Source organism: Gracilinanus agilis, chromosome 3 (assembly GCF_016433145.1).
Source record: "Gracilinanus agilis isolate LMUSP501 chromosome 3, AgileGrace, whole genome shotgun sequence".
NCBI classification, from domain to species: domain Eukaryota; kingdom Metazoa; phylum Chordata; class Mammalia; order Didelphimorphia; family Didelphidae; genus Gracilinanus; species Gracilinanus agilis.
This window is the reverse complement of record NC_058132.1, coordinates 182,650,566-182,677,561: the sequence shown is the minus strand read 5'-3', so window position 1 is coordinate 182,677,561 and position 26,996 is coordinate 182,650,566. Positions and strand designations below refer to the sequence as shown.

The 26,996-nt window shown below is 35.0% G+C and overlaps 1 protein-coding gene across 2 annotated transcripts in view; it reads right to left on the bottom strand.

Annotated features, from left to right (window-relative positions):
* Positions 1-26,996, bottom strand: part of DYNC2H1 (dynein cytoplasmic 2 heavy chain 1) — a 390,998-nt gene that overhangs the window by 347,804 nt on the left and 16,198 nt on the right. For both annotated transcript variants that reach the window (XM_044668721.1, XM_044668720.1), the window contains exons 5-15: positions 25,335-25,479; positions 24,804-25,036; positions 20,999-21,133; positions 20,723-20,836; positions 20,494-20,605; positions 20,177-20,301; positions 18,925-19,100; positions 15,923-16,118; positions 11,677-11,772; positions 6,649-6,801; positions 6,474-6,572 (exon numbers count right to left, since the gene is read on the bottom strand). In XM_044668721.1, the coding sequence (XP_044524656.1) occupies positions 6,474-6,572; positions 6,649-6,801; positions 11,677-11,772; positions 15,923-16,118; positions 18,925-19,100; positions 20,177-20,301; positions 20,494-20,605; positions 20,723-20,836; positions 20,999-21,133; positions 24,804-25,036; positions 25,335-25,479 (1,584 nt within the window). The remainder of the gene's footprint in view (positions 1-6,473; positions 6,573-6,648; positions 6,802-11,676; positions 11,773-15,922; positions 16,119-18,924; positions 19,101-20,176; positions 20,302-20,493; positions 20,606-20,722; positions 20,837-20,998; positions 21,134-24,803; positions 25,037-25,334; positions 25,480-26,996) is intronic.

Sequence of the window (26,996 nt, the reverse complement as noted above, 5' to 3'; positions counted from 1 at the left end):
CTTTAGCCATTCCCCAAGTGAAGGGCATCCCTTCATTTTCCAATTTTTTTGCCACCACAAAGAGTGTGGCTATAAATATTTTTGAACAAGTCTTTTTCCCTGTTTTCTCATTGGGGTACAAACCCAGCAGTGGTATGTTTGGATCAAAGGGTAGGCTATCTTTTAAAGCCCTTTGGGAATAGTTCCAAATTGCCCTCCAGAATGGTTGGATCAATTCACAACTCCATCAGCAATGCAATAATGTCCCTATTTTGCCACATCCCCTCCAACATTTATTACTTTCCTTTGCTGACATGTTAGCCAATCTGCTCGGTGTGCATTTCTCTAATCATAAGAGATTTAGAATACTTTTTCATGTGCTTATTGATAGTTTTGATTTCTTTATCTGAGAACTGCCTATTCATGCCCCTTGCCCAATTAACAATTAGGGAATGGCTTGATTTTTTTTTACAACTGATTTAGCTCTTATATATTTGGATAATTAGACCTTTGTCAGAGGTTTTTGTTACAAAGATTTTTTTCCAATTTGTTGCCTCCTTTTAATTTTGGTTGCATTGGTTTTGTTTGGACAAAACCCTTTTAATTTAATGTAATCAAAATTATTTATTTTACATTTTGTACTTTTTTTATAACTCTTGTTTGGTCTTGTTTGGTCTTGAAATCTTTCCTTGCCCAAAGATCTGACAGGTATACTATTCTGTGTTCACCTAATTTACTTATAGTTTCCTTCTTTATATTCAAGTCATTCACTCATTCTGAACTTATATTGGTGTAGAGTGTGAGATGTTGATCTAAACCTAATCTCTCTCATACTATTTTCCAATTTTCCCAGCAGTTTTTGTCAAATAGCAAATTTTTGTCCCAAAAGCTGGTATCTTTGAGTTTGTCATATACTGTCTTACTGAGGTCATTTACCTCAAGTCTATTCAACTTGTTGTGGGGTGCAGAGGTGAAACCCTGGGATTCAGGAAGGATACCTTTTTTAAGAATGCAGGACTCAGAAACTTAGTTTAAAAATAAAAAGAGAATTTTATTAATTTATAAGGTAATGTTGATTCTAGCCAGGAGGGCAGCATAAGTGGAAGCCTGCCTCCTAGGTGGAACAGCATGGGTAGAAAGCAGCTCCTTGGGAGGACAACATGGATGGAAAAGCTGTTCCCCAGAGGACATCAATTCTGTGGTTTTTATACTTTTTACAACAGTAAAGATATGAGTCTAGAGTGGTAAGCACTGAAGAAAGGAGTGGAAGAAGTTTGCCTGAAGGCATAGGGGTACTTCTCATGATTTGGAGGACAGATGAATGAGGCGTGTCTCAAATCAATGGGACAATCAAAGGAGGGTAATCCTCAAGGTCAAATGTTCTAGGTTGGGAGTTCTGAGAGCATAAGGGAACAGGAATTTTCCTGATAATAGTTTACTTTGCCTGAGTTTGGGGATATAATGCCCATGCCACATTGATCCTCCCTTCTGTCTCTTAACTAGCACCATATTGTTTAGATGACTACTGCTTTAAAGTACAATTTAATATCTGGTACTGCTAGGTTGCCATCCGTCACATTTTTTTTTCATTATCTCCCTTGATATTCTTGATCTTTTCTTCTTCCAAATGAATTTTGTTATAGTTTTTTTTCTAATTCAGTAAAAAAGTTTCTTGATAGTTTGATAGGTATGGCACTGAATAAGTAAATTAATTTGGGTAGGATTGTCATTTTTATTATGTTAGCTCATCCTACCCATGAGCAATTAAAGTTTTTCCTGTTGTTTAGGTCTAGTTTTAATTGTGTGGAAAGTGTTTTGAAGTTATGTTCATATAATTCCTATGTCTTGGCAGATAGATTCCTAAATATTTTATATTGTCTAGGGTGATTTTAAATGGAATTTTTCTTTCTAATTCTTGCTGCCGGGATGTGTTGGAAATATATAGAAATGCTAATGATTTATGTGCATTTATTTTGTATCTTGAACCTTTGCTAAAGTTGTTGATTATTTCCATTAGCTTTTTAGTGATTCTCTAGGATTCATTAAGTAGACCATCATATCATCTGCAAAGAGTAATAACTTAGTCTCCTCACTGCCTATTTTAATACCTTCAATTTCTTTTTCTTCTATAATTGCTACTGCTACTGTTTCTAGTACCATGTTAAATAAAGAGGTGATAATGGGCATCCTTGTTTCACCTCTGATCTTATTGGAAAGGCTTCTACTTTATCCCCATTGCAGATGATGTTTGGTGGTGGCTTTAAATATATCCTATTTATTATTTTTAAGAAAAGGCCCTTCTATTCCTATACTTTCTAGTGTTTTTAATAGGAATGAGTGTTGTATTTTGTCAAAGGCTTTTTCTGCATCTATTGAGATAATCATGTAATTTTTGTTGATTTGTTTATTGATATGCTCAATTATGTGGATGGTTTTTCTAATATTGAACCATCATTGCATTCCTGGTATAAATCCTACATAGTCATACTGAATAACCCTGGTGATCACTTGCTGGAGTCTTTTTTCTAGTATTCTATTTAAAATTTTTGCATCAATATTCATTAAGGAGATCGTCCTATAGTTTTCTTTCTGGTTTTTTTTTTTAAACCCTTAACTTCTGTGTATTGGCTCCTAGGTGGATGAGTGGTAAGGGTGGGCAATGGGGGTCAAGTGACTTGACCAGGGTCACACAGATGGGAAGTGTCTGAGGCTGGATTTGAACCTAGGACCTCCCATCTCTAGGCCTGACTCTCAATCTACTGAGATACCCAGCTGCCCCCTTTCTCTGTTTTTGATCTGCTTGGCTTGGGAATCAGTACCATATTTGTGTCATAAAAGGAATTTCGTAGAACTCTGGTTATTTTGTCAAATAGTTCATATGGTATTGGGATTAGTTATTCTTTAAATGTTTGATAGAATTCATTTGTGAATCCATCTGATCCGGGGGATTTTTTCTTAGGGAGTTCTTTGATGCCTTGTTCAACTTCTTTTTCTGATATGAGATTATTTAAGTATTCCATTTCTTCTTCTGTCAATCTAGGCAATTTATATTTTTGTAAATATTCATATCATCTAGATTACTATATTTATTGCCATTTAATTGGGCAAAATATTTTGTAATGATTGCCTTAATTTCCTTTTCATTAGAGGTGAGGTCTCCCTTTTTATCTTTGATACTGTTAATTTGGTTTTCTTCTTTCCTTTTTATTAGATTAACCAGCATTTTGTCTATTTTATTTGTCATTTTCTTTAGTGAAGTTATTGTTTCTACGATTTGTTCTTTAACTAACTGATTTTGGAGAATCATATTATTTAAATTCCAATTAATTTTTGATTTGCCTCTCCATGTATCCTTACTAATTATTATTTTTATTGCATTATGATCTGAAAAGGTTGCATTAATTATTTCTGCTCTTTTGCACTTGTTTGTCATGTTTTTATGCCTGAGTGCATGGTCATTCTTTGTCAGTGTAGCATGTGCTGCTGAAAATAAAGTATATTCCTTATTATCCCTATTTATTTTTCTCCACATATCTATTAACTCTAATTTTTCTAAATATTTATTAACTTCTCTTACCTCTTTCTTATTTACTTTTTGGTTTGATTTATCTAGATCTGATAGAGGAAGCTTCAGGTCTCCACTATTTTAGTTTTACTATCAATTTCCTCCTTGAACTCTACTAGTTTTTCCTTTAGAAATCTGGATGCTATACCATTTGGTGCATACATGTTGAGTACTGATATTTCCTCATTGTCTATACTGCCTTTTATCAGGATGTAATTACCTTCCCTATCTCTTTTAATCAGATCTATTTTTACTTTGGCTTTGTCAGATATCATGATTGCAACTCCTGCCTTCTTTTTCTTCAGTTGAAGCCCATTAGATTTTGTTCCAGCCTTTTACCTTTACCCTGTGTGTGCCTATCTGCCTCATGTGTGTTTCTTGTAGACAACATATGGTAGGATTTTGGTTTCTAATCCACTCTGCTATTTGCTTCTGTTTTATGGACGAGTTCGTCCCATTCACATTCAGAGTTATGACTAACACCTGTGTATTCCTCAACATTTTGATTTCCTCTCCTAGTTCTGCCCTTTCTCCTTTCGCTATTTCCTTTTAAACCAGTGGTTTACTTTTAATCAGTCCCCCTAAACTCCAGCCTTATATTACTTCCCTTTCTGCACCCCCTTCCTTTTTATTCCCCTCTTATTATTTTTTAGGGTCTATTAAATTCCCTCCCCCCTCTCTTTCCCTCCCTTTTTCTACTCCCTGCCCCACTCCCCACACCTTGATTTTTCCCTTCTCACTTTCCCTGTAGGGTAAGATAGAATTTGATACTCCAATGGATCTAGATGCTCTTCCCTCTCAGAATTGATTCTACTGAGAATAAAGTTTAAGTAATACCTATTAGCACTCTCTTCATTTCCTTCTTATATTAGTTTATATTATATTATATTCTTCCTCTCTCCTTCCCATGCACCTTTTTGTGTGCCATAGATTATCCTACTTTTCTTATTCTTTCAAGTTTCTCTTGGTACCATCTTCTATTCCCTCACACTTTTGGTTTTTTGCATATCATCTTAGACCACTGCTTAAGGCAGTGATGGGAAAACTATGGCCTGGATCTGGCCCGTGGGGAATAGTTTGCCCATCACTGTCTTAAACCACTTAGTACCCCAACCTCTATTTATGAATATTTCTTCTAATTACTATAATAGTGAATACTATTTTTGAGAGTTACAAAAAACATTTTTTCAGTATAGGAATATAAACTATTTGACCTTATTAAAGCCCTTAAAGAAGAAAATATTTTTATTATTTTTTCTTTCCCTTCTCTTTCTTATTTACTTGTTCATGTTTTTCTTGATTTTTGTGTTTGAATATCAAACTTTCCATTTAGTTCTGGTCTTTTCTTTACAAATACTTGGAAATCTTCTATTTTGTTGGATGCCCATACTTTCCCCTTGGAAGAATATAGTCAATTTTGATGGGTAGATGATTCTTGGTTGTAGACCCAATCCTCTTGCCTTTCTGAATAAGACAATGATCTATGGATTCTTTCAATGTCTATTTTGCCCTTTATTGAAGAACATCAGAGTAATTTTCTTGGATAATTTCTTGTAATATAATGTCAAGATTTCTGTTTATTTCTGGGTTTTCAGTTAGACCAATAATTCTCAAATTGGGTCTTCTAGATCTGTTTTCACGATCATTGATTTTCTCGGTGAGATAGTTCATGTTTCCTTCTATTAACATTCTTTGGATTTTGCTTTATTAATTCTTGCTGTCTTGTGAGATCATTAGATTGTACTTACTCAATTCTGGTCTTTAAAGACTGGTTTTCCACTAGGATCTTTTGATTTTCCTTTTCAGTTTGGTCTATCCTGCTTTTCATGGCTTCCAGCAGGTCATTTCTGGTCTTCGTTTTGCTTGTCATTTCATTTGATTTCTGGGCTTCTTTTTCTAATTGGGAAATTCTGTCTTTTAAACTGTTATTTTCTTTTTTAACTATTTCCCACTTTTCTTGCCAATTTTCTTCTATCTCATAATCTCAGATTTGAACTCTTCAAAAGCTTATGACCAATTTCCATTTTTTTGGAAGGTTTGGATATATTTACTTGTTTGTCATCCTCTGCTGTCTCCTCTGTAGTCTGGATTTTTTTTCTCCATAAAAATTATCCAGGGTCAATGCCTTTCTCTTGTTCTTTTTGGTGGTTGAAGATTGTATTTCTTGGACATTGCTGGCCATTGCTATGTTGAGTTTTCCTTCCCTTCCCAGACAGAAGTCTGAGTGAAGAGGGAAGGCTCTCAGTGTAGGGAGCTACAGAACAGTTTATGCCTGAGACTACTTTTCAAGTCTCTGCAGCTTCTACTGTGTGTTGGCCCTGTCTGCTCTATCTCTGTGCTCATGGTCCGCACTGTTCAGCCTTGGGGTCCCAAGTCTAGCTATCCCTCAGGGGTCAGTCCCTGGTGTTCTTAGTCAGCTCCCAAGAACCCAGAGATTGCCCCTCACTCGCTCTGTTTCTGGTGCTCTGGCTCTGACTCTGGGGGAAGTTTGAATAGCTCGCATTTTTGTGGGAGCTATTTCATCCATTTATAGCATGGAAATGCCCAAATCCCAAGTACCTTCAGTGCTGCACCCTACTATGGGGTCCCTTAGTTCATCTGGACTTGCTTTTTTTGTCCTTTTGAGGGACTCTGTATTGGTCAGTGGTGAGGAGAGGAAGAGTCCTACCTCTAGAATGCAACCATCCTGACCCAGAAGCTGTTTTTCAACATAAATTTTTACTAAATATTTCTAAATATTTTCATATTATAAGATCACAGAATTTTAAAGTTAAAAGGAACTTTGGTGGCCATCTGACCCAAACATGAAAGGAATCCCCTAGTTGCACAAGTTTATAAGAGACTTCAAGTTTGCTTTTATGATATTATCTGTTTATATCATTAGGAGTTTGAAAATTTCAGATTTTACAATTTTTATTGTAAGTCATACCTGTGCCTCTACACTTGCTAAACCAGTTCTCAGTTCCTGGAGCCCATCTTTCCAACGCTGTTGTTGTCGAAGCAGGTCAATGTTCATGAGCACTACAACCTGTTAAAAAACAGAGATTGGTTAATAAAACAGGCATGCAATATACAACCTCCTCAATTTTCTAAATACAACATACCTTTTCACAAAATGTGGCATGCCACTTCCTTAGTTTTCTATTTTCGGTAGCAAGTCGTTCAGCAGCACTTTGTAGTTTTTGGATATAGCCTTCTAATTCTTTAGGATTATCCCAAGTAATCTGTGACTTTTCTCCAGCACCAGGTTTTGAATTCTAAGTAAACACAGATGATATTATTACATAAACTACCTTTCTCTCAAATGGATCAAAGTATTATGAATCTTAATATCATTCATATCTACCATATGTCTATGTGGTCTGAAAACTCTGTATACCCAAGTTAAATAATAAAATAATAAGCATATATGTTTCTGTTGCACTATTTTAAAAAGATAATCAGATCTTTGTCTTCTCATGGAAGACTATATAACAAAATAAATAGAGGTTTGGACTTGGAGTCAGAAAATTCATGGCTCTAAAATTTTCAAGCAGTATGAATAAGAGTAAGTCACTTAATCCCAAGAAAGTCTTCCAATATATTCCAAGAACAGACTACGTACTCAGAGGACCAACCTAGCTAAGAGCAGAAAAGTTTCTTCACCAAAAGGCTGGCTTTAAAATGAAGAAAAATTACAAATTTACCTTTAATTCTATATAGTCCCATTAAGATGCTACATTCAAAATTAAAGAGTGGTAGAAAAGAAGCATGACAAAAAGTTGAAATATTATGTTCTAGCAAATTCAAATTGACTGATTATCAATGAAGGTGTCCTTTCTGCATTAGATGCCATTAACTGGTTAGAAACAAGTCAAAAAGAAAAAAATAGAAAATATAGTATGACACTGAAATAACTTAAACCAGACATTTTTAAACAAACTGCGGATACTGAAAAATTGAAAAAATAGATACCTACACAAACTATAACCATTTCCTAAGACAGTTTAATAAATGTAAACCACCACAATGAGAGGGCCAAAGAAGTTTAGAAACTGCAAGAGTGGGTGAAGAATGAGAATTGACTGACTACCTCCTGGGCAGTCCTAAGCAAACTGTGTATTGTGATTGGGCACATAAACTAAGAGGAAGGCACAGGAAGTGATGAAAAAGAAGAGCATTTAAAAGGGAGTGACAACTTCCTGTGGGTGAGTTCTTGTTTGTTTTCTTGGAGTTGGAGCTCGAGTTGGAGATGCTCCTTGCTGGACCTGAAAACTGGGACCCTAAGACCTTGGTGAGACTGTTATTAAATCTTTCCCTTAGAACTACACATGGCAAGTGAAGAAGGCTGACTACTTTAGCTTCCCTGGATGTACTAGCTGCCCTGCCCTTGTTAAATGGCTTTTAGGCTCTCTGGCTGGGATCTCTAGAGCCCTGTCGGAGTAAAGTCAGGGACTGAGTACATAGTCTAGTTCTTTAAGTTAGATCTACCATCTTCTCATCCATTTCTCTACTTCTTCTCTCTTGTATTTTAATAAATAAATTACTAAAATTATTTTAGAATTGATATTTATTCAATTCTTGGTGACCACACCTTTAAATATTAATATCCAAACAAAACCCACCTTTTTCCTTTTTACACCCTAAGTAATACATAAGAGTCAGAAATGAAGATTAAAAAGTGGGTCTAACAGTTGATTTACCATGTAATCCCAGATGTATACAGAATCTACAAGCCAAGGCAAAGCAATGCATTGAAGCCAAGAATCATAAAACACCAAGACACCAGAGAACAAGAAAAAGCAATAGATCAAATCAAGTAATTACACAGAAATTATAAGATGTTAGAGACAATGAAACCTTAAACCTGAAATAATTCCTATATTAAACAGAAACCCTCTCATTCACTTTCTGTTGGAATACAAAATAATCCCAGGCAAGTGCCAGCCCAGGACCTTAAGTATGAACAGGTAGATCATCATTCACTCAACCATTAACCTAGCAGCTCTATGTAAAAAATGCAAAAGAAAACAAAAGGTATAGTCCTGAAATCAAAGATCATAGAATTGTTAGAATAACATATGAACTTTAATAAATAAAACCCAAAATAGAATAGTAAGAAAAATACATACTAGTATGAAGTTAGATAAGAGAGATAATTTATAGCTAAGGGACTGAAGCAAAGTTTCATGCAAGAAATAACACTTGAGTGGGTCTTCAAGCAGGACAAGCAAAGTTTGTCCTTGTTTCCTGAGCATCAAAACAATGCCTTACACATAGCTGATACTTAATAAAAATGTGTTTAATTTAATAGAATTGAATTTTACATGAAAAACTTATCTTTACATCAACCATTTGTTAAATAGAATTTAATTTATGTGCCTAAAATACATCACTTTATTTTAATAGCATTTTAGGTCTTAAAAGGACAAATGTTGCAGTCAAGATGCACAAATATGAACTAATTCAGGTAGAGCCAAGATTTCAATTTAATAGCACCAAAAGTCAAAACCACTCTGGAAGTCTTTACAAGCCAACCTTTAAAAGGTGCCTCAAAATGACAAGAATCAAAAAGTAACAGCAAGACAGAGTGCTTGCTCTTTAGCTGGAGGGAGTTCTCCAACTAAATTAAAATTGAAAGATAATCAGAGAGAGTTCATTTTCATGAGTTAATTGCACACAGAAGAGTGTCAGCAGACCATTCCCCCACCTACTGTGCCAGATTCCAAGCCTGGGGAAAGGCCAACTTTGGGATCCTATATTATGAGCAGCAAGGGGGCTAAAGACGGTAGTGATGATAGCTCAAGGAGAAGCCCTATGCACAGCTAGATGTGAGAATAAGATTTGATCCCCACACCAGCTGGGCTAAGCCTCCTTTAAGACTGAGAATTCTTTGCTAACCACAAGCCTTAGAAACGAGTTTTGCCAGTCAGTGGGTAGAAGTAACCAGGAAGTAGAATGTTGGTTCTTGAAACCTTTGGTTGTAATGAAGGATTACCACTGGCTTGGAAATGGTTATAGCCTGTTAGAGATGTTACCAGGATCTGACTACTCAAATCTAGATACTGTCAATAAAGGTAAGATGTTACCTTTCAAAGATTACTATAGGCTTTCGCATCAAACTGGGTTTATTTGATAAACTGGGGGTAGGTGAAAGGGAGAAGGAGGGTAGGTGAAAGGGAGAAGGAGAGTGAACCCTGAATGATCTTGCCTAAGTATTAAACCTAAATAAATATTTAAACTTAAGTTATTCCCTAAGGCAGAGGGTACAAAAGGACCTTAGGGGTCTCCTTCTGACTCTGTTGCTATTTGTTGCTGAGCCCAGAGGCTAACAAGCCCCTGGGTCAGATGCTGTTGTATTCTTGAAGTTAGCTGTATACTTTTGCTCAGATATAAAGCTTGTTGGCTATGCTAATAAAGGCATTTGATATGGCTAGCAATAAATTGATATGACCCTACCTGCCTGCCTAATCAAACTTCCACCTCCCAGGGCCCAGTCTGTCAGTTCCTGCCTCCCTAACCCAAGGAGAAGAGAAAATCCCCTTTCAGGGGGTTGTGGATCTTAATTTATACCCTGTCCCTAACTGTCACCTTGGCACATGCCCTAGGCTGCTTTGCCAGGATCTGAGTTCCAAAGTGGCAAACTGCTATTTTGTACCTACAGAAAATGGCTGCCCATTTCTGTCTATCACACTTAGGACCCTGGTTATACCAACAACAGAGCACCCACAACCGAGATCCACCCCTTAAAGTCCCAAGTCCTGAAACCTCCCCATAGTAAGGCCCAGAAATCCTTAGTGCTTAGCCCTTTCAACCTTGCATTGTGGTGAAGACCCAAGCCCAGGGTAAAATAGCTCAGAGTGCTAAGCCCTGCAAGTCATCAGTAGAGGACACAAAATCATCAGCTTTCAGAACTCCTAATCCACAGGCAAAAAAAAAAAAAAAAAAAAAAAAAAGGCTGGAGAAATGAGCAAACAGCAAAAGAAATACCTAACCCTAGAAATTTTCTATGGAGACAAAGAGTGAAGCACAGAGTCAATAGGGGCTGGTAAGATCCAAGTAATCACATGCAAAAATTCAAAGAAAAATGGAAATTGGTCTCAAACACTGGAAGAACTCAAAAAGGAATTCAAAAATCAATTAACAGATCAAAAAATTGGAAGAAAAATGGGAAAAAATGAAAATAATGTAAAAAGGAAACAACAGCTTAAAAAGCAAAACTGGTCAACTGGAAAAAGAGGCACAAAATCCCAAAGAAGAAAAAAGTTCTCAAAAAAAATTGAATTGACTCACTGGAAAAAGGGGCAGAAAAAAATGCAGTGAAAAAAGAGTGCCATGTAAAGTAAAATGGACCCAGTGGAAAAGGTGGATCAAAAGGTCATGGAAGAAATTCATTCTTTAAAAATTAGAATTAGGCAAATAGAAGATAATGTCTTCACATGACTTCAAGAATCAATAAAACAAAATCAAAAGAATGGAAAAAAAAAAGAAGAAAATATGAAATGTCTCATTGACAAAAACAACTGACCTGGAAAACAGATCCAGGAGAGAAAATTTAAGAATTACTGGACTCCCTGAAATTCATGATAAAGAAAAAAACGTAGGTAGCATGTTTCAAGAAATTTTCAAAGAAAAATTCCCTGATATTCTTGAACTAGAGGGTAAAATAAAAATTAAAAGAATTCACAGCTTATCTCCTGCAATAAATCCCAAATGACAACTCCCAGTAATGTAATAGCTTCAAGTTCAAGAGCTCTCAGGTCAAGAAGAAAATATTTCGAACAGCCCGAAAGAAACAATCCAAATATAGATTAATTCAAAGAGAAAAAGATTTCAAATTTCCAAACCACAAATTCTTACCTTTGTATTATTCATTCAAATCAGTCAAAAATATTTGTCAAGCACCTGTTATGTACCAAGCACTGTTTGGCAGCAGGAATATAGTCTGAAATGAAAGTTTCTGCCCTTATTGCACATATGTTCTTTTGGGAAAATAGCATGTACATATATACTTGTTTATATGTATAGATATTTATATAGATACCTACATAAATATCCACATTGTAGAGGGAAAGAAGAAAGAAAATAGTTGATAAGCAGTATGTGAAAAATAGCACATTTTCAAATATAAATGTAACATAAAGATCTTTTACCTTAATTATTTGTTCAAATGCTAATGCAGACTGTAACATCATTGGTCTCTGGCTTTGAATCATTTGCTGATCGATTGAATTGTAAAAATGTGCCACCTATAAAATAACAAATGGTCAGCAAAATTAATAATTAACATTTTGTTATTTGTTGTATTAAATACTTAACTGCTACCCTGTTAAAATTCAAGCAGAAATTTTCATCTCTCAACTTAACTTTCAGTAGACATAGTCTATTGTAACATATTTACATGAAAACAAATTCATTTCTTCAACTATAACATCAAGAATACACTATTAAATAGTGTTTGTTTTTCAGTTTTACAAATTTCTGTTTAAAACCATTACCTTCACACTTTAAAAAGGGTTTTTTAAATATTTTTGAGCATAAATTAGCCATTTTATTCAAAATAAGAAAGCCAGTCTTTCTTTGAGCATGGCAGTAAGTTTCTGTATGAAAACAAATTTCCTTGTCCAAGTTTCACACTAGCTTTTACCCCAAAAGTGGAATGGCTGCTTCAATGCATACATACTCTCAGCATAACTTTTTTCACCACATCTGCTATGGAAACTATAGGAATATAAAGCAGCATTTTTTTCACCTGTACTACAAATTTGCTCACTTATAGATTCAATTCAGCAAACATTTATGCTCTATGTCAATAGTGCTGGGATATAAAGATGAACAATGGCACAATCTCTACCCTCATGCAGTTTATATTCTAAGGAAAAAAGTATATGTAGGTAGAGAGGTAGAGGAATATAGAAGCAGAATGTCACATCAAACTGTCAGTTTTGCTTAAATACATTTCTTTGTTAATAGGAAGAATTTAATGGAGATGGGGCAATATATCAAGAAATCATTATGATGTAAAAAATATATAACAGCAATAAAATGTACCAGCTGTGTATCCCTGGGCAATGTACTTAATGCTATATGCCTCAGTTTCCTTCTTTATAAAGTACAGATAATAAAAAAATCTTACTTTCTAGGACTGGTATGAAAAATCAACAAAATACTATAAAATCATTTTACAAATCTTAAGTGCTATATAAATGTTATCATTTTATTGTTATTATTTTAGTAATAACTTAATAGAACTACAAAGATGAAGTTAATGCAAAATAGAAAGTGCTAGAGATGAAAGAGAAGTTCAAAATACACTAAGAAAACTGAAGCAGGAGAGACCATTTTTTCACTTATATATGGAAAGATTTTAAAGAGATTGTGGCAAACTGACTGGATCCCAAAGGAAGATCTCCTGAGTGTGGGAAGGGAACTCCTCTTCCCATTGTGTTGCTTTGTTTTGATCTAATCAATCAGCATTTACCATTGAGATGTACAGGGATGGGCAGGCCCTCAAAGAAAGGAAGTTGAAACCAATGAGATGAGAAACATTTCACAAGCAGTGCCCTCCAGGGCTGTATCAAGGAAATTAAGGAACTAGGACTGATTCCTGAGATGTGATGTGGGAGAGCTAGTGGGTGGCACATAGGGTGGTAGGCTAGGTAACTCTCTACCTCTTCCCTATGTTGCCTCCTCTTCACTATCACTACTTTGATTAAATTAAATTGTTAAAGCTACTAACAACCTCATAATTTAAATTTTTTTTTAAACCCTTGTACTTCGGTGTATTGTCTCATAGGTGGAAGAGAGATAAGGGTGGGCAATGGGGGTCAAGTGACTTGCCCAGGGTCACACAGCTGGGAAGTGGCTGAGGCCGGGTTTGAACCTAGGACCTCCTGTCTCTAGGCCTGACTCTCACTCCTTGAGCTACCCAGCTGCCCCCCTCATAATTTAATTTTAATTATTACATGGGGAAGATCTGGTAAGGACACAGAGATAGAAGATAAAATAGCAAAACTACCAAATCCAATTAATTATAAAGTATCCCATATCTTTTCAGGAAAGATGGATGAATGTATCTAAGTAGATTCTGCAAATTCACAACATATGATCATAAAATAAACACATTTTCTTCTAAAATGGTCTAATTCTCTGCAGAGAAACAAAAGAACAAAAATATCATTCTCTATCTTATTAAATCCAAGCTGCAAAAAATGAAGAAAGAAAATTAGTCTTAATCTTCCTCCATACCTTCCCTGAAATCCAAAAGAAGATGAAGATATTCCTCTTTCATGATGAAAATAATTCCCCATTCTGTGTTTGCTAGGCCTATCTGTGGGTTTCTTCTCAGAGATAAAGCAATTGAGTTGCATACTGTTAGACAAATGTTCCCCAACACCCTACTACTTTATTTACACACACACACAGAGTATACATGTATAAATGGCTTTCCCCAGTGACTTTGAAGAAGGAGAAATATTTGCTATATTTTTCAAAATAAAAAAGCCATAAATAAGTTTTTTCTATTTTTCCCTCAGAAATTTTGGTAGTCATCTCCAAATATAAGTGAATGGGTGTTTTTCTGCAAAAATTGAAGCACTCAAATAATGTAATTGTTCATTAATTTCAGATTTACAGACCACCGAATTTACAGAAGAATTCCATCAATTAGAAAAAGTTCTGTATAAGAAATTTATAAAGTATAGATAGTTAAAGGTAAAAACTCTACTTTGTATTAGTATGTCTCTAAAGAAGAGAAAATGTAGAATAGGAAATAGATGACCAAAGCCTTGGGTTGGATTCCCACCTCTGAGAGTTTGCTTTATGACTGTGGGCAAGTTATTTTTACCTCTGAGGGTCCAAAGACAACTCTCTAAGGCTATAAATTACAGGAAAAAAAAATGCATAGCTATTTTGATGAATGGACTTTCATTGGTCTGATTTCTATACTCCAATAAAATCCTAAGCCAGGACCAAAATTTCTCCAAACTCTCTTGATTTGAAAAACAAAACAAAAAACCTTTGTTTCAAGAAATTGTGCAAGGAACAAGTGAACACTATGCAAAGATGAAGATGAACTATATCAAGTGCCCAAATCACCATATTATCATATGTACATAAAGGAGAGACTTTAAGAACAAAGATCATTCATTATTGAAAATTTTAGTAAATAAATATAGTATTTCATATTGCTTTGACCACCATACTATTTATTTATTTATTCCTAAATGGGAATGAAGGAACTAAAGCCCCAAAATCTCATTCTCAATAAGTATGGTTACATCAGGAAAGTAAAAAGGTAACAGGGCTTGAACTATAAGCTCTCCAAAGTCTCTTATAAATGTGGAATCCTATGAATATACCAAGCGACAAGACTTCAGCTATTTTAGGGCACAAAATTGAAACTATTGAAAGAAAATTCACCATAAGTATAACAAAGTTTTACGTAAAGCATACAATATGCACAAATCCTAAGGAAATCAAAGGCATAAAGAAAAGTCACGGATACAACAAAATATTCAGAGAAGCATTTTTATGGTAGCAAAGAATTATAAACAAAGTCAATGCTTATTGATGGAAAATGGCTTAACAAATTGTGGTACAAATATTAAAGCATATTACTGTATACCAGAAATGGTGACTACAAAGAATTTAGAGAAACCTGAGAAGACCTTATGAACTAATACAGAATAAAGCAGTCAGAAACAAACAAAAAAATACACAATGACCACAAAAATGTAAAATGAAAGAATAGCAACAAAGAAAATCTTAACCCTGTATAACTATAATGACCACAGTTGGTCCTTAAACAGGAAATGACAAAATACATTTCTCTCCCCTAATGGTATAAGCCAAAAACCATGGAAGTAGACTATTGAATAAACTGAAAACAAGGTCAATATGGTAAGTTAATTCTGTTAAACTGTTTTTTTCTTCTTTTTCCATCTTGGTTTCAGAAAGGTGGATCTCTAGTTGGGAAGGAGAGGAAGAAATATAAAGAAATCATTTGAGATGTAAAGACAAAAGGCATTGTAATAATAATAGTCTTATATTTTAAAATAGGGAAAAACAAATGAAAAGCATAGCACATTAAAAAAAAACTGCACCTATTCCAATACTCCAAAGGGAAAGGAGATTACTAAGGCACCTTTTCAATAAATGTTTTCTTGACACCAAACAATGCCCCTGGAAGATAATGAAAGGACTCTTTTTAAGACCCACACTATGTAAACAAAAAGTGTTTTTTCAGCTTTAAAATAAGTAATGTCTTGCCAAAGACTTCTTGGCTCTGTTCAGTATTAACCTAAAAAATACAAAGTATAAAAATTCAAAAGATAAGATAATCTAAAATTCATATAGAAAAATCATGCTAATTACATTTGGGAAAAAAACATTTCTTACTTGTTTGAGAATAATTGCTTGTTTGCAGAATTTTTGAGCAATGTTTGCAACCTGCTGTATTTTAGCAGGAATAACAAAGCCAAGTGCAGACAACTGACGTACTTCTCTCAAAAGAATCACCAACCGATCTGAATAGTGTACTTTTAGGGCTCCATCATTAGGATCCAATTCCATAATACGACTATTAGCCTCAATGCTAAAATTAAAATATTAATATTTTAAGTTTTCAAATTTTTCAATCTTCTATTTGACATATTCCTACTATACTACAATTATGATTTGAGAAACAAAGTGCAAGTTCCAAAATATTCTATTGTTTTTACTTCAATTTTGCAAATTCTTCAAATAACATTTCACTAACCATTGACCTAGACTCTTAAAAGATCAGTATCACATGTTTCTAAAAGAGAAAAATTTCCCTGTTCACCTTTCTTTTTCAATACTATAGATTTTAATTTATTTATATGCCTAATCCTTTAATTACTTTGAATACTGATTAGCTTTCCCCAAAACCCATCCTTCTCTATCTCTCTATTTTTACAGAGCATGCCACTATCCTTCCAGGCACACAAGTTCACAGCTTCATCTCTTCATCTCTAATATCTGTCCTTTCCTTCTACTCACATTGCCACCTCCCCCAGTTTAGACCCTCGCTACCCTTTTCCTGGATTACTGCAATACTTTCCATCTAGATCTCCCTATTTCCAATCTCTTCCCCAACCCCTCTGCAATCCATTCTCAATACAGCTGCAAAAATGATATTCCTGAAGCATAGTTGTGAATGTCACTACTTAGGCAATAACTCCAATGGTTCATACACAAACATAAGACATTCACAGCTGATTCCAACCTATTTTTACAGACTTACTACACATTATTGCCCTTCACATACTGTCCAGGTTAACAAAGATAACTGTCTTGCTATTCCTCATACAGCACACACTCTATCTGCAGACTCCTTGTCTTTTACAGGCTGGCCTTCCTTCCTGCCTAGAATGCATTCCCTTCAACTCTTAGAATCCTCTCTAGCTTCCTTCACCATCTCCTACAGGAGACCTTTCCTTATGTGCCCAAATACTGCTAAATCAACATATTTTTTTATGTGCACATGTATGTACTCTGACAGAATGTAAGCCTCCTGGGGAGCAGGGGGTCTTTTCATTTTTATCTTAAAATCCCTAGAACCTCAGCCCCCTCCAGACCGTTGAGCACTGACACCTGACCTGAGGACCTGGGCCTCACCATCCACTCATTAGAATGTGAGATCCTTAAGAGCAGGGTCCTTGTTCTATTTACATCTTCAGTGCTAAGGACAGTGCTTAGAAGACAGTAAGCATGTAATAAATGGTTTTTTCATTAATTCACTTAAAAATACTAATTGATTACGTTGGTTCATTTGGCCCAGGAAAAGGCTGGAGACTTCAGGCATACCCTCTCAAGTACTCTGATCTGTCCTCTATAAACTTCTAGTCCTACATTCTGGTCAAAAGATTTTCCTGCCTACCTCAGTTCTATAATAACATCATACATTAATTATGAATCAAACTTTCCATTTCTTCATTTCCTATATAAGCTACTACAGAAAAGAAAAAAAGGCAAGGACCCTGTGTTGTTAGCTTTTTTTTTTTTTTTTTTTTTTTTTTTTTTTTTGCCATCCCTATAATTTCATCAGTGTGGAGATAGTACAGATAGTTCTAGTGATACAGATCACTACCTGATCTGCAATTTACAGTCCTGGGGGTAAACTTGGCCCCCAAGAGGTTAAGGTCACCCAGACAGTATATGTCAGAGAAGGGACTTGAAGCTAGATCTTCCTGCCTCTGAGATCAGCTCTATTTTGCAACGTTGCCTCTCTTTCATTTATTTAATACAACACAAAACATAGAGCAAATATATGCTAAAAAATGCATTGATGGGACAAACTATATTTTTATACTATGCAAGGACAGAGTCAATAAACAACAAAACTGTCCCTCAGTGTCCATACTCATAGGAAGTTTTTTTCTCCTTAAAACACATGGATGGGGGCAGCTAGATGGCTCAGTGGATTGAGAGTCAGGCCTAGAGACAGGAGGTCCTATGTTTGAATCTGGCCTTGGACACTTCCCAGCTGTGTGACTCTGGGCAAGTCACTTAATCCCCATTGCCTAGCCCTGTAACAAATAAAAAATTAGTATAGAAGGATACATATAAAAAGATATTAGGGTTTAAAAAAATTTTTTTAAAACACTAAAAAAAACAAACACATGGAGCTAGTCACCTATCTTCACATTTTCAGTCTGTCAACTAACATCTACTACACATCAGGGACTGGGCTAAGCATTGAGGAAACAAAGAAAGTTTTTTGAAAATGCCAAGCTCTCTAAGAGTTCACAATCTAATGGAAAAGTTCACATTCTCAAGGCTATACACCTTCATTTGAGACTGCAGCCCAGAAGAAAAAAGCAAAGGGCTAGTGGGTACATCACTATAGCAATTCTCCCAAGGACTGCCTGGCCCTTCCTTCATCTTCCCCCAGCCCAGGTTTCCATGTCTTAGCACATAGTTTTAAAATATTTTTTTCTTCATCCTCACATAAAGTTGCTAACTTTGGGCTGAGCTAATACAAGTCTACACAATTATTCCAAGAGAACTCTCTCCTAATACTAGCTATATCTTTCTGGAGGAAAATGCACTATTCAGATAAATCTCTCATTACTGCAGGTGCTTAAGTTTTTTTTTCAATGAATCAGGAGGAGCTAGGTGGTTCAGCGGATTAAGAGCCAAATCCAGAGATGGGAGGTCCTGGGTTCAAATCCAGCCTCAGGCACTTCCTAGCTGTGTGACCCCAGGCAAGTTACTTAACCCTCACTGCCTAGCCCTTAACACTCTTCTGCCTTGGAACCAACACACGGTATTGATTCTAAGGTAGTAGATAAGGGTTAAAAAAATGAAGCAAAGATTAAAGATATATGAAATGAATCTCCAAAATACCTTTTGTAATTTTAAATATTTATACTTACCATAAACCTGATCTAGAATCTGATAAACCTGACTGGATGTCCCGTGACCAATCATCAAACTGTTCTTGCTCATATAATTTAAACTGCTCTAAGAGATCATCGGCACTCCGATGAAAAGACCGAAAACCTGACAAGTCAGATAAAAGAGCTTCTGCAATCTTGATTGTATCATCCACCTTAAAATTGAAATTCATGAGAATTACAAAAATGAAGTGGAATTCTAACAAAATTCTAAACAATCATAAGCCTGTTCTCTGAGCTCCGAATCAAAGATTGGTTTCTCATACAAATATAAAGGAAAGTTCTCTGAAGGATTGCATAAAATAGAAAAATATAAGGTATTTCTTTATACTAAAACCTAAATATTTTTTTATTTCAAGATCAGAACCACAGTTGCAGCATACTACCAATATCAGTCTATCTCCCACTCCCAACAGTGCATTATGTACTTTGGCCCCTCAACAAATCTACAGTGTGTATGAAAGTCACACTGCAGATTTTTAGGGGATCAATCAGTATGTTAATACCAGAAAAAAACCATAATAATTAGACATATCTAGCCTTCATAAAACCTTTTGTTTTTGCTCATAATCTGAGACTTTCATCATCAATTAATATGTACTGAATGTGAACCAAATGCAATGCTGTACACACTTCATACTAATTGACTAATACTAATCCAGTAATCTTAGATTAGTCTGGAAGTAATCAGAGGGTCTTAAAAAGTGGCAAATTGTTACTAATGTCCTAAATGATTATCAACTACATTTTGTCATTCCATTATTAACTTTCAACATAATAAGAAACTGTTACTTGAATATGACATTAATTTTTCCCTTGCTGCTGAAAAGGAAATTTAAAGAAGAAAGCTAATTTTCCATAAATCTAAAAAGATGACTAAGTGCAGTTCACACAAGGGAAGTTTTCCTCCTAATTGAAGCTAAAAGGCACTGATCCAGGATAAATGCTACAAGAGCAAATGATGCCTCTACATTCATAATGCACCTAGATTACATGGTAATTTCTAAAAAAGGAAAAAACCAAAGTTCACATAACTCTTCTCTCACATATCTCAAATTGCAGAATGTGATCTATTCTTCTTTCAATGTCAAGAAGAATTTTAAGGGGGAACAAAATCGGTTATGGCTAAGCTAATTTTGTTGCATTTTAATTGCAATTCTAAGGGCTATTCTACATTCTTAAAATTACCAATATTTTTGGTAAATATGCCTCGACATATTAAAAATAATACCTTTAATTCCAGCTGACGGACCCAAACTATATTATTAACAACTTCTGAAAGATTTTTGCCTGACAATGGTCCAGTTATTTCACCAGGAATGCCATGACATCGATTATCAAAGTCTGTTCGAAAATCTGTAAATAAGCAATACGAATATTTCATGACTTAATATAATTAGAAATAATGTTAGTCATAGGCATTTAAGTGTTAATGTGCATTGCTATACCAAAATGCAACCAGTCAGGCAAAAGAAATAGAAATATGAAAAAAACACTTCCAAAAGGAAACATTTAACTATACAAAAATCATCTTTTTTAAGTCTTCACCTTTAACTGAGTCCATAAGTCTTGTCAATAAAGTTTCTCTTTCCAAAATCAATTCCTTGCTTATAGTTGGACGTTTTACCAGCTCTTTATATTTCAAAAATGCTTGGAGAAGCTAAAATTTAAAAAGAATTCATTTAATAAAATCTACTTATGATTATTTGAATGACCCAAATTAACATTTCTGAAAATAATGAAAAGAGAATCCTAAAATAACAATAGCAAAACATACCTGTTGTGGACTATCTTGGATTTCTGAGATATAATTTTTTAATTTGCCTGCTATTTTTTGTTCTGCTGGTCCAATAATTTTCTCATATTGTGAGACTGCAGCTTTCCATAAAGGCTAAAAATAATCAATGAATTTATTAGATTGTAGTTCATAATGATTCAGCATAACAAAAACAAAAGAAAAAGTGAACTAAAAACTGTGTGAGGGTATACATATATAGGTTATGTATACAAATGTACATAATATACGTAGATGTGGGGAGAAAAAAATGCATACCTCTGTGTAAGGGTTATATTGTAAAGGATTGAGACCAGTAAAAGGTTCAAACACTCTTGTAAGGCATATGATTTTCTCTTCACTAGCAGGTAAAAAATAGATAAGTTTTTCATGAATTGTCCTAATTGCCAGGACCTGAAACAAAGCAAACATCAAAAACATCTCAGTTTATTTACTTTCATGACTAATTTAACCAGTAGCACACAGCTTCCATTATTCTCCTAAATCAGTGATGGGCAAACTATGGCCCCCTGAAATGTTCTATCAGCAGGGTAACATTATTCCTAATCTGATGAATACAATGAATAGTATACAATACAATGAATTTAGTTGCCTTAGAAACAGACTGACAGATGAGCACTTCCTTTCCTTTGGCCCCCTCTTTAAAAAGTTTGCCCATCACTGTCCTAAATAGTTTCTAGTGCTGCCAAACTCAACTATTTCTGAGAACATTCATTGCTCTTTCCCACTCCCTGACATCTCTAAAGGCTGTGCCCTCCATCTAAAATGCCCTCCCCTCCTCCTATCTTTATCTGTATAAACCCTACCCATTTTTCAGCAATTCAAATGCTACCTCTCCCAAGAAGTTTTTTCCTGGTATTACCAAACAAATAGATCACAGTTCTACCATGTTTTAACTCCAAAATACTTTTCTTACAACAATCCTACAAGATTAATGGTAGAGGTAGTACATTAATTTTCCCATTAAGGCTAAGGATCCAAAAAGTTAGATGGACTCAGAATCTGAATAAATGAGGACTGTATTCAAACCCAATCTTCTAACTCAGTGATCTTTCTTAAATAAGAAAAAAAAAAGGAATATGGCTCTCCTTGATTTGTTCAATTCACCAGGCCCACAAAAATTATACCCTAGGTACCCAAATAACTGGCAAATGTAATCACTAGCCTATTTATTGTCCATTAGCATTGAAAGAGAGTAGAGGTCAGAAGTACCAAAGAAATGAAGGGCAAAGATTGGCCTATTAAAAAAAATTATGAAAACTGTAGGCCAATGACCTTGGCTTTGATTTTTGGAAAATTCTGAAATGTGTTAATAGAGGCCCAATTAATGAACTTTAGAAAAGAAAACAAAGATGATCACAGAGTCACCATAGATATTTTTGCCTGTCATGCCAAAATAAGCTCATTTCCTTTTGTGTTAGCATCACTAAAGGGAAATGGCTATAAATATAATAATGATAATGATAACACTCCAGTATTCCAATGTATAGATAGGAGTGTCCCTCCATTGAGGCAGACCACAACATCCACATCTACCCAGCTGGGATGACTCTTGTACATAGCCCATAAGTTCATGTGGAGCTTCATACAACATGCCTGGGAAATTCCTTGAATTTTCTTGATGAAAAGAAAACCAATGGAGCACACAGAATACTCATTACTCGTCACAACTAGATTATTTTCTCTTTCAAACATACACTTCTTTATTGACAACTTTATACAACTTTTCCTTCATATTTGTTGCTTACAATGTTGCTTTCTTAAAGGTCTTCATCAAACAAGCTTTCTCCATGAATGTCAAAAAGATACGAAATAATCCAAAAATATAATAGGGAATGGGCCATGCCCAATATTCTTCAGATCAAAGATCCTCAATCAGCCTGGTGAGATTAGAAGGTTTTGGCCATTGGAAGAAGGCAACACTAGGAACATTTGGTGATTAACTAGGTCTGTCATGTGATTAGTGACATATAAAAAGCAAAGAGGCCCCATTCTGGGAGAACTCAGCTTGAATCAAGACTTGTTCTTCACCTTTTCATTTTGGTAGAAGTTGGTTTTATTGTTATTGATGTTGTGTTTGTTGTTTTCTCCTCTCTTGCTCTTCCAACTGGAAGCAATAATGGCAACTTACATCAGAAGCAAATAGCCATTGGAGACCTGTGCCTGTGTGCAGCCTAAAATAGGAATTTGAGGGCACTGCTTTCAGAACCCGGATTTTTTTTACAAAGGATGAAGGGAATCTGAATTACTTAGATGGCATGACCTTGGAATCTAAATATAAAGCAGAGAAAGCTGATTTCCAGAACAACACCAATTTTGAGAGTTGCATCATGGGCGATTCCAGTTGCAAGATAAAGACCCTCAACACAAAGTCTAAGAGTCCTAGTCACTAGATTTTTTAAAGAGAAATTTTCTTTGAAAAAAGGAAAGGACAGTCCTCTTGGTTCCTATACAGGTTCCATTCCTACTGTAAAGACAAAGCAAGCCAAGAATTCCCTCAGGAAGCATAAGGGGAGACTTCTGCTGGTCCTGGCTAAGGGGGGAGGTTCCTTCTAAATAAGCATTAGTAACCTAGCTGAAGTTTCAGCCAAGAAGCTGTGAACCACAGAGACTATAAGAAGCAGTAGAGGTGGGGGGTGACTGGGTAGCTCAGTGCATTGAAAGCCAGGCTGGAGACGGGAGGTCCTAGATTCTAATCTGGCCTCAGACACTTCCTAGCTGTGTGACCCTGGGCAAGTCACTTAACCCCCATTGCCTACCCTTACCACTCTTCTGCCTTGGAGCCAATATACAGTATTGACTCCTAAGGTTGAAGGTAAGGGTTTAAAAAAAAAAAAAAAAAGCAGTAGAGGTGGATCAGAATCAAGCCCAGATTAGAGCTAGAGATCAGTGAATCTGTGATGGAATTAGTGTCAGGGATTAGTTAAAAGACATTGATGACCCTGTAGCACTAGTAACAGAAATTGTTCCTCCTTGGGCATGTCTGCACCACGCAAAATCCTTAAGAGTATTCTTCTCTCAACAAGTTCCCTGGCCATCTATTTTCCAATCTCTTCTGATTGACTTCTGTGTGCAACCGTTCTCCTTGCTGATGTTGAGTATATGTGTGGGGCTATTGAGATACTTTACAGAGAATTTCCTCACTGTGCCATTTCAGTAAATGATTTTGCCTGTGTGCTGTCACCTCTATGAGAGCCTTGTCTTCAGTCCCATGTTGCCAACAGTTTGAAGAATTAAGCAAGCAAGGGTCTTATCCTGTTCAAAACTGACCTGAGGTATTTTGCTCAGTTCTGAATGCCACATTTTAGAGATAATTGGTGAAAATGTCCAAAAACAAGAAACGGAGGGGCTTAGAAGAAGGCCAATTTGGCTAGACCACAAAGTACAGGAAGGGCAGTGAAGCCCAAGAGGAATGGAAAAATCAGTTGGAACCAAGTTGAGTAGGGAGTTGAAAGCCAAAAAGAAGAGTTTGTATTTTTAGATAGAGGTAACAATGAGCTCTTAGAACTTCCTGCATAGAGGAATAAAGCTGACCAGATATGTACTTAAAGGAAAATTACTTTGGCAGCTATATGGAAAATAACTGGAAACCAAAAAGACTTGAATCTTGCTTCCCATACACAGATTTCAGCCAACCCTGACAATTAAGAAATAATTTGAAGATGGTAAAATTATATTCATTTATATCTAAAATACTCCCAGAATAAATAATTGAATTAAATAATTAATTAATGTTCTTGAGTCCAGGGCCAGTACTCTATGCACTATACCACGTACCTATTTAAAAAAAAAAATTCTCATTTGAACAGATCAAGCTTTTGAAAGATTTTCTATGACTTTTTCCTTAAAAGTAGTGCAAATTTACATAATAGTAGTATATATTAATTAATTAATAATCAATTAAATAATTTCAATTGAATCTCTGTAGTATTTGAAATTGTGGATGGGATCATTAAAAGATTGCTAAACCGTCAATGAAAAAAATGTATGCATCAATAGCTCACATAGCTAAAAATTTTAATGATTCAGCTTCATCATCATTAAAGTTCAAAGAAACTAATACCTCCTTAAGACGTTTGCCAAGTTTGTCAAGAGATTCAGGAAAATACTTCTCATTTTTCCAAGGATGGGGGACATAACGCTGCCACATTTGCCCAGTTAGATGATTACAGGCTGCAACCCACTGTTCACAAATAGTAATCCCAGCTTTCAGGTTATCTTTCACAAGATGAAAAGGATCTTCCCAGATATTCAGCGTTCCCAACTTTTTCTGAACAAACCTTCCAAAAGAACCACCTGAAAAACAACATAAAACAGAATATCCTTGAAAAGTATCTTAGTTTTCTTAAACATTATACTATGACATAAAGATTAAAATAGAACATTATAATCAGATATTAAAATCTACCTAAATCTACTTATCACTAAAACTTACAAAAATTCTTTATGGGGGAACTAAAATTAACAGAATGCATAAATAACTAAAAGTTTAGACAATACAAATAACATTCACTTATTCAAAATAATTTAGAGTAAAACCTTAGATTAAAATAGGTTTCCAGTAACAACTTAATTAGAAGTTCTTCAACAGTACCTATTATATCTAGGAGATGTAGCATGCGAGCTTCAGGGTAATGTTCATGTTCTGTTTGTCTCCATACATCATCAACAGCATCTCGAGTGGTCTCGACTAGGTCTACAACTTCCAATAAGGAAAGACTGTCCAAATTATAAAACTCCTAAAAAAATTTTAAATAATTATAATTATATGTAGAATGTTATCAAAATGACATGAGGAAGAATTGAATATGGAAGTCAATATTTTAGGCCCTCTACCTATATAAATATAACCTGATGTCTTTTAATTATATGAGCATCACAAGGTAGGATTATATTACTCAAGTAGATCATATCTCTTATGTAATCAGTGTAGTATCAATACTACTATTATGCAAATTTGCACTACTTTTAAGGAAAAAATCATAGAAAATCTCTCAAAATCTTGATCTGTTCAAATGAGAATTTTTTTTTAAATAGATAGGTGGTACAGTGCACAGAGCGCTGTCCCTGGACTCAAGAAGTTCAAATCTATCCTTGGACACTTACTGTGTGATCCTAGACGAGTCTCTTAACCCTGTTTGCCTCAATTTTCTCATCTCTAAAGAAAACTGGATAAGGAAATGGCAAACCACTACAGTGTCTTTGTCAAGAAAATCTTTAATGGGGTCACAAATGAATCAGACAGGACTGAAACGACTTAACAATAACCAAATAGCAATACTACTACTAGTGTTATCTCCTTCACTTTGTATACTGTATAAATGTAAATCATTATTCTTGGACCCCTGAGAAAAATTTATTTTAGTCAAAACAAAAGCTCAATTCTGAAAATGCTACAAAATTACCATCAGATAAAACATATCTCTTTATCATTGTTTTTATGTCGCTAAGGAGTTTAGTAGTAATATAATGATAACTAGCATTTATATAATGCTTTAAGGTTGGTAAAGCACTTGTTTTGTCCTGATAACAACTCCACTTAGGGAGGTACTATTATTATCCACATTTCACAAATGAAGTAACTGAAACAGACAAAGGTTAAATGATTTGTCCAGGGTAAGACAGGCATTATGTCTAAGGCCAAATCTGAACTCAGGATTTCCCAACTCCAGGACTAGATCTCTACCCACTGTACCACCTAGCTGCCTGGCCCACCCGCCTTCTCTTCTTATATGTATGTACACATATATCATATAGGTATGTAAGAATACACAAAATACATCAAATTCCTGGTTTCTTTCAAAATTCAGATCAAGACACTAATACATAAAATTTGCCCTGATGCCCATCAGCTACTAGTACTTTCCCTTTCAAAATTTTCTTATATTAATTTTTTAATATATTTTACATGTTGACTTCCTCAGAGTGTAAACTGAGGTCCAGAGAGGTTACCCAAAGTCACACAGCTAGTAAATGACAGAGGTAAGATTCAAACTTAGATCACTGACTCCAAAACCAATGCTTTAATATTTTCTAAGATGATTTTAGTTTATAATTGTCTACTTTATCCTTTCTTACAGGACTATATTATTTAATCATATTTCTCAGAAATTTTGTAAGAATAGAACAATTTATATAACAAAATCAACCTTATAAAGACAATCAAGACTAAGAACTCGTATCAACCCAATGACCAACCATATTTCTAGAAGACAAATGATAAAGAATGTCCCACATCCACTAACAGAGAAGTGAA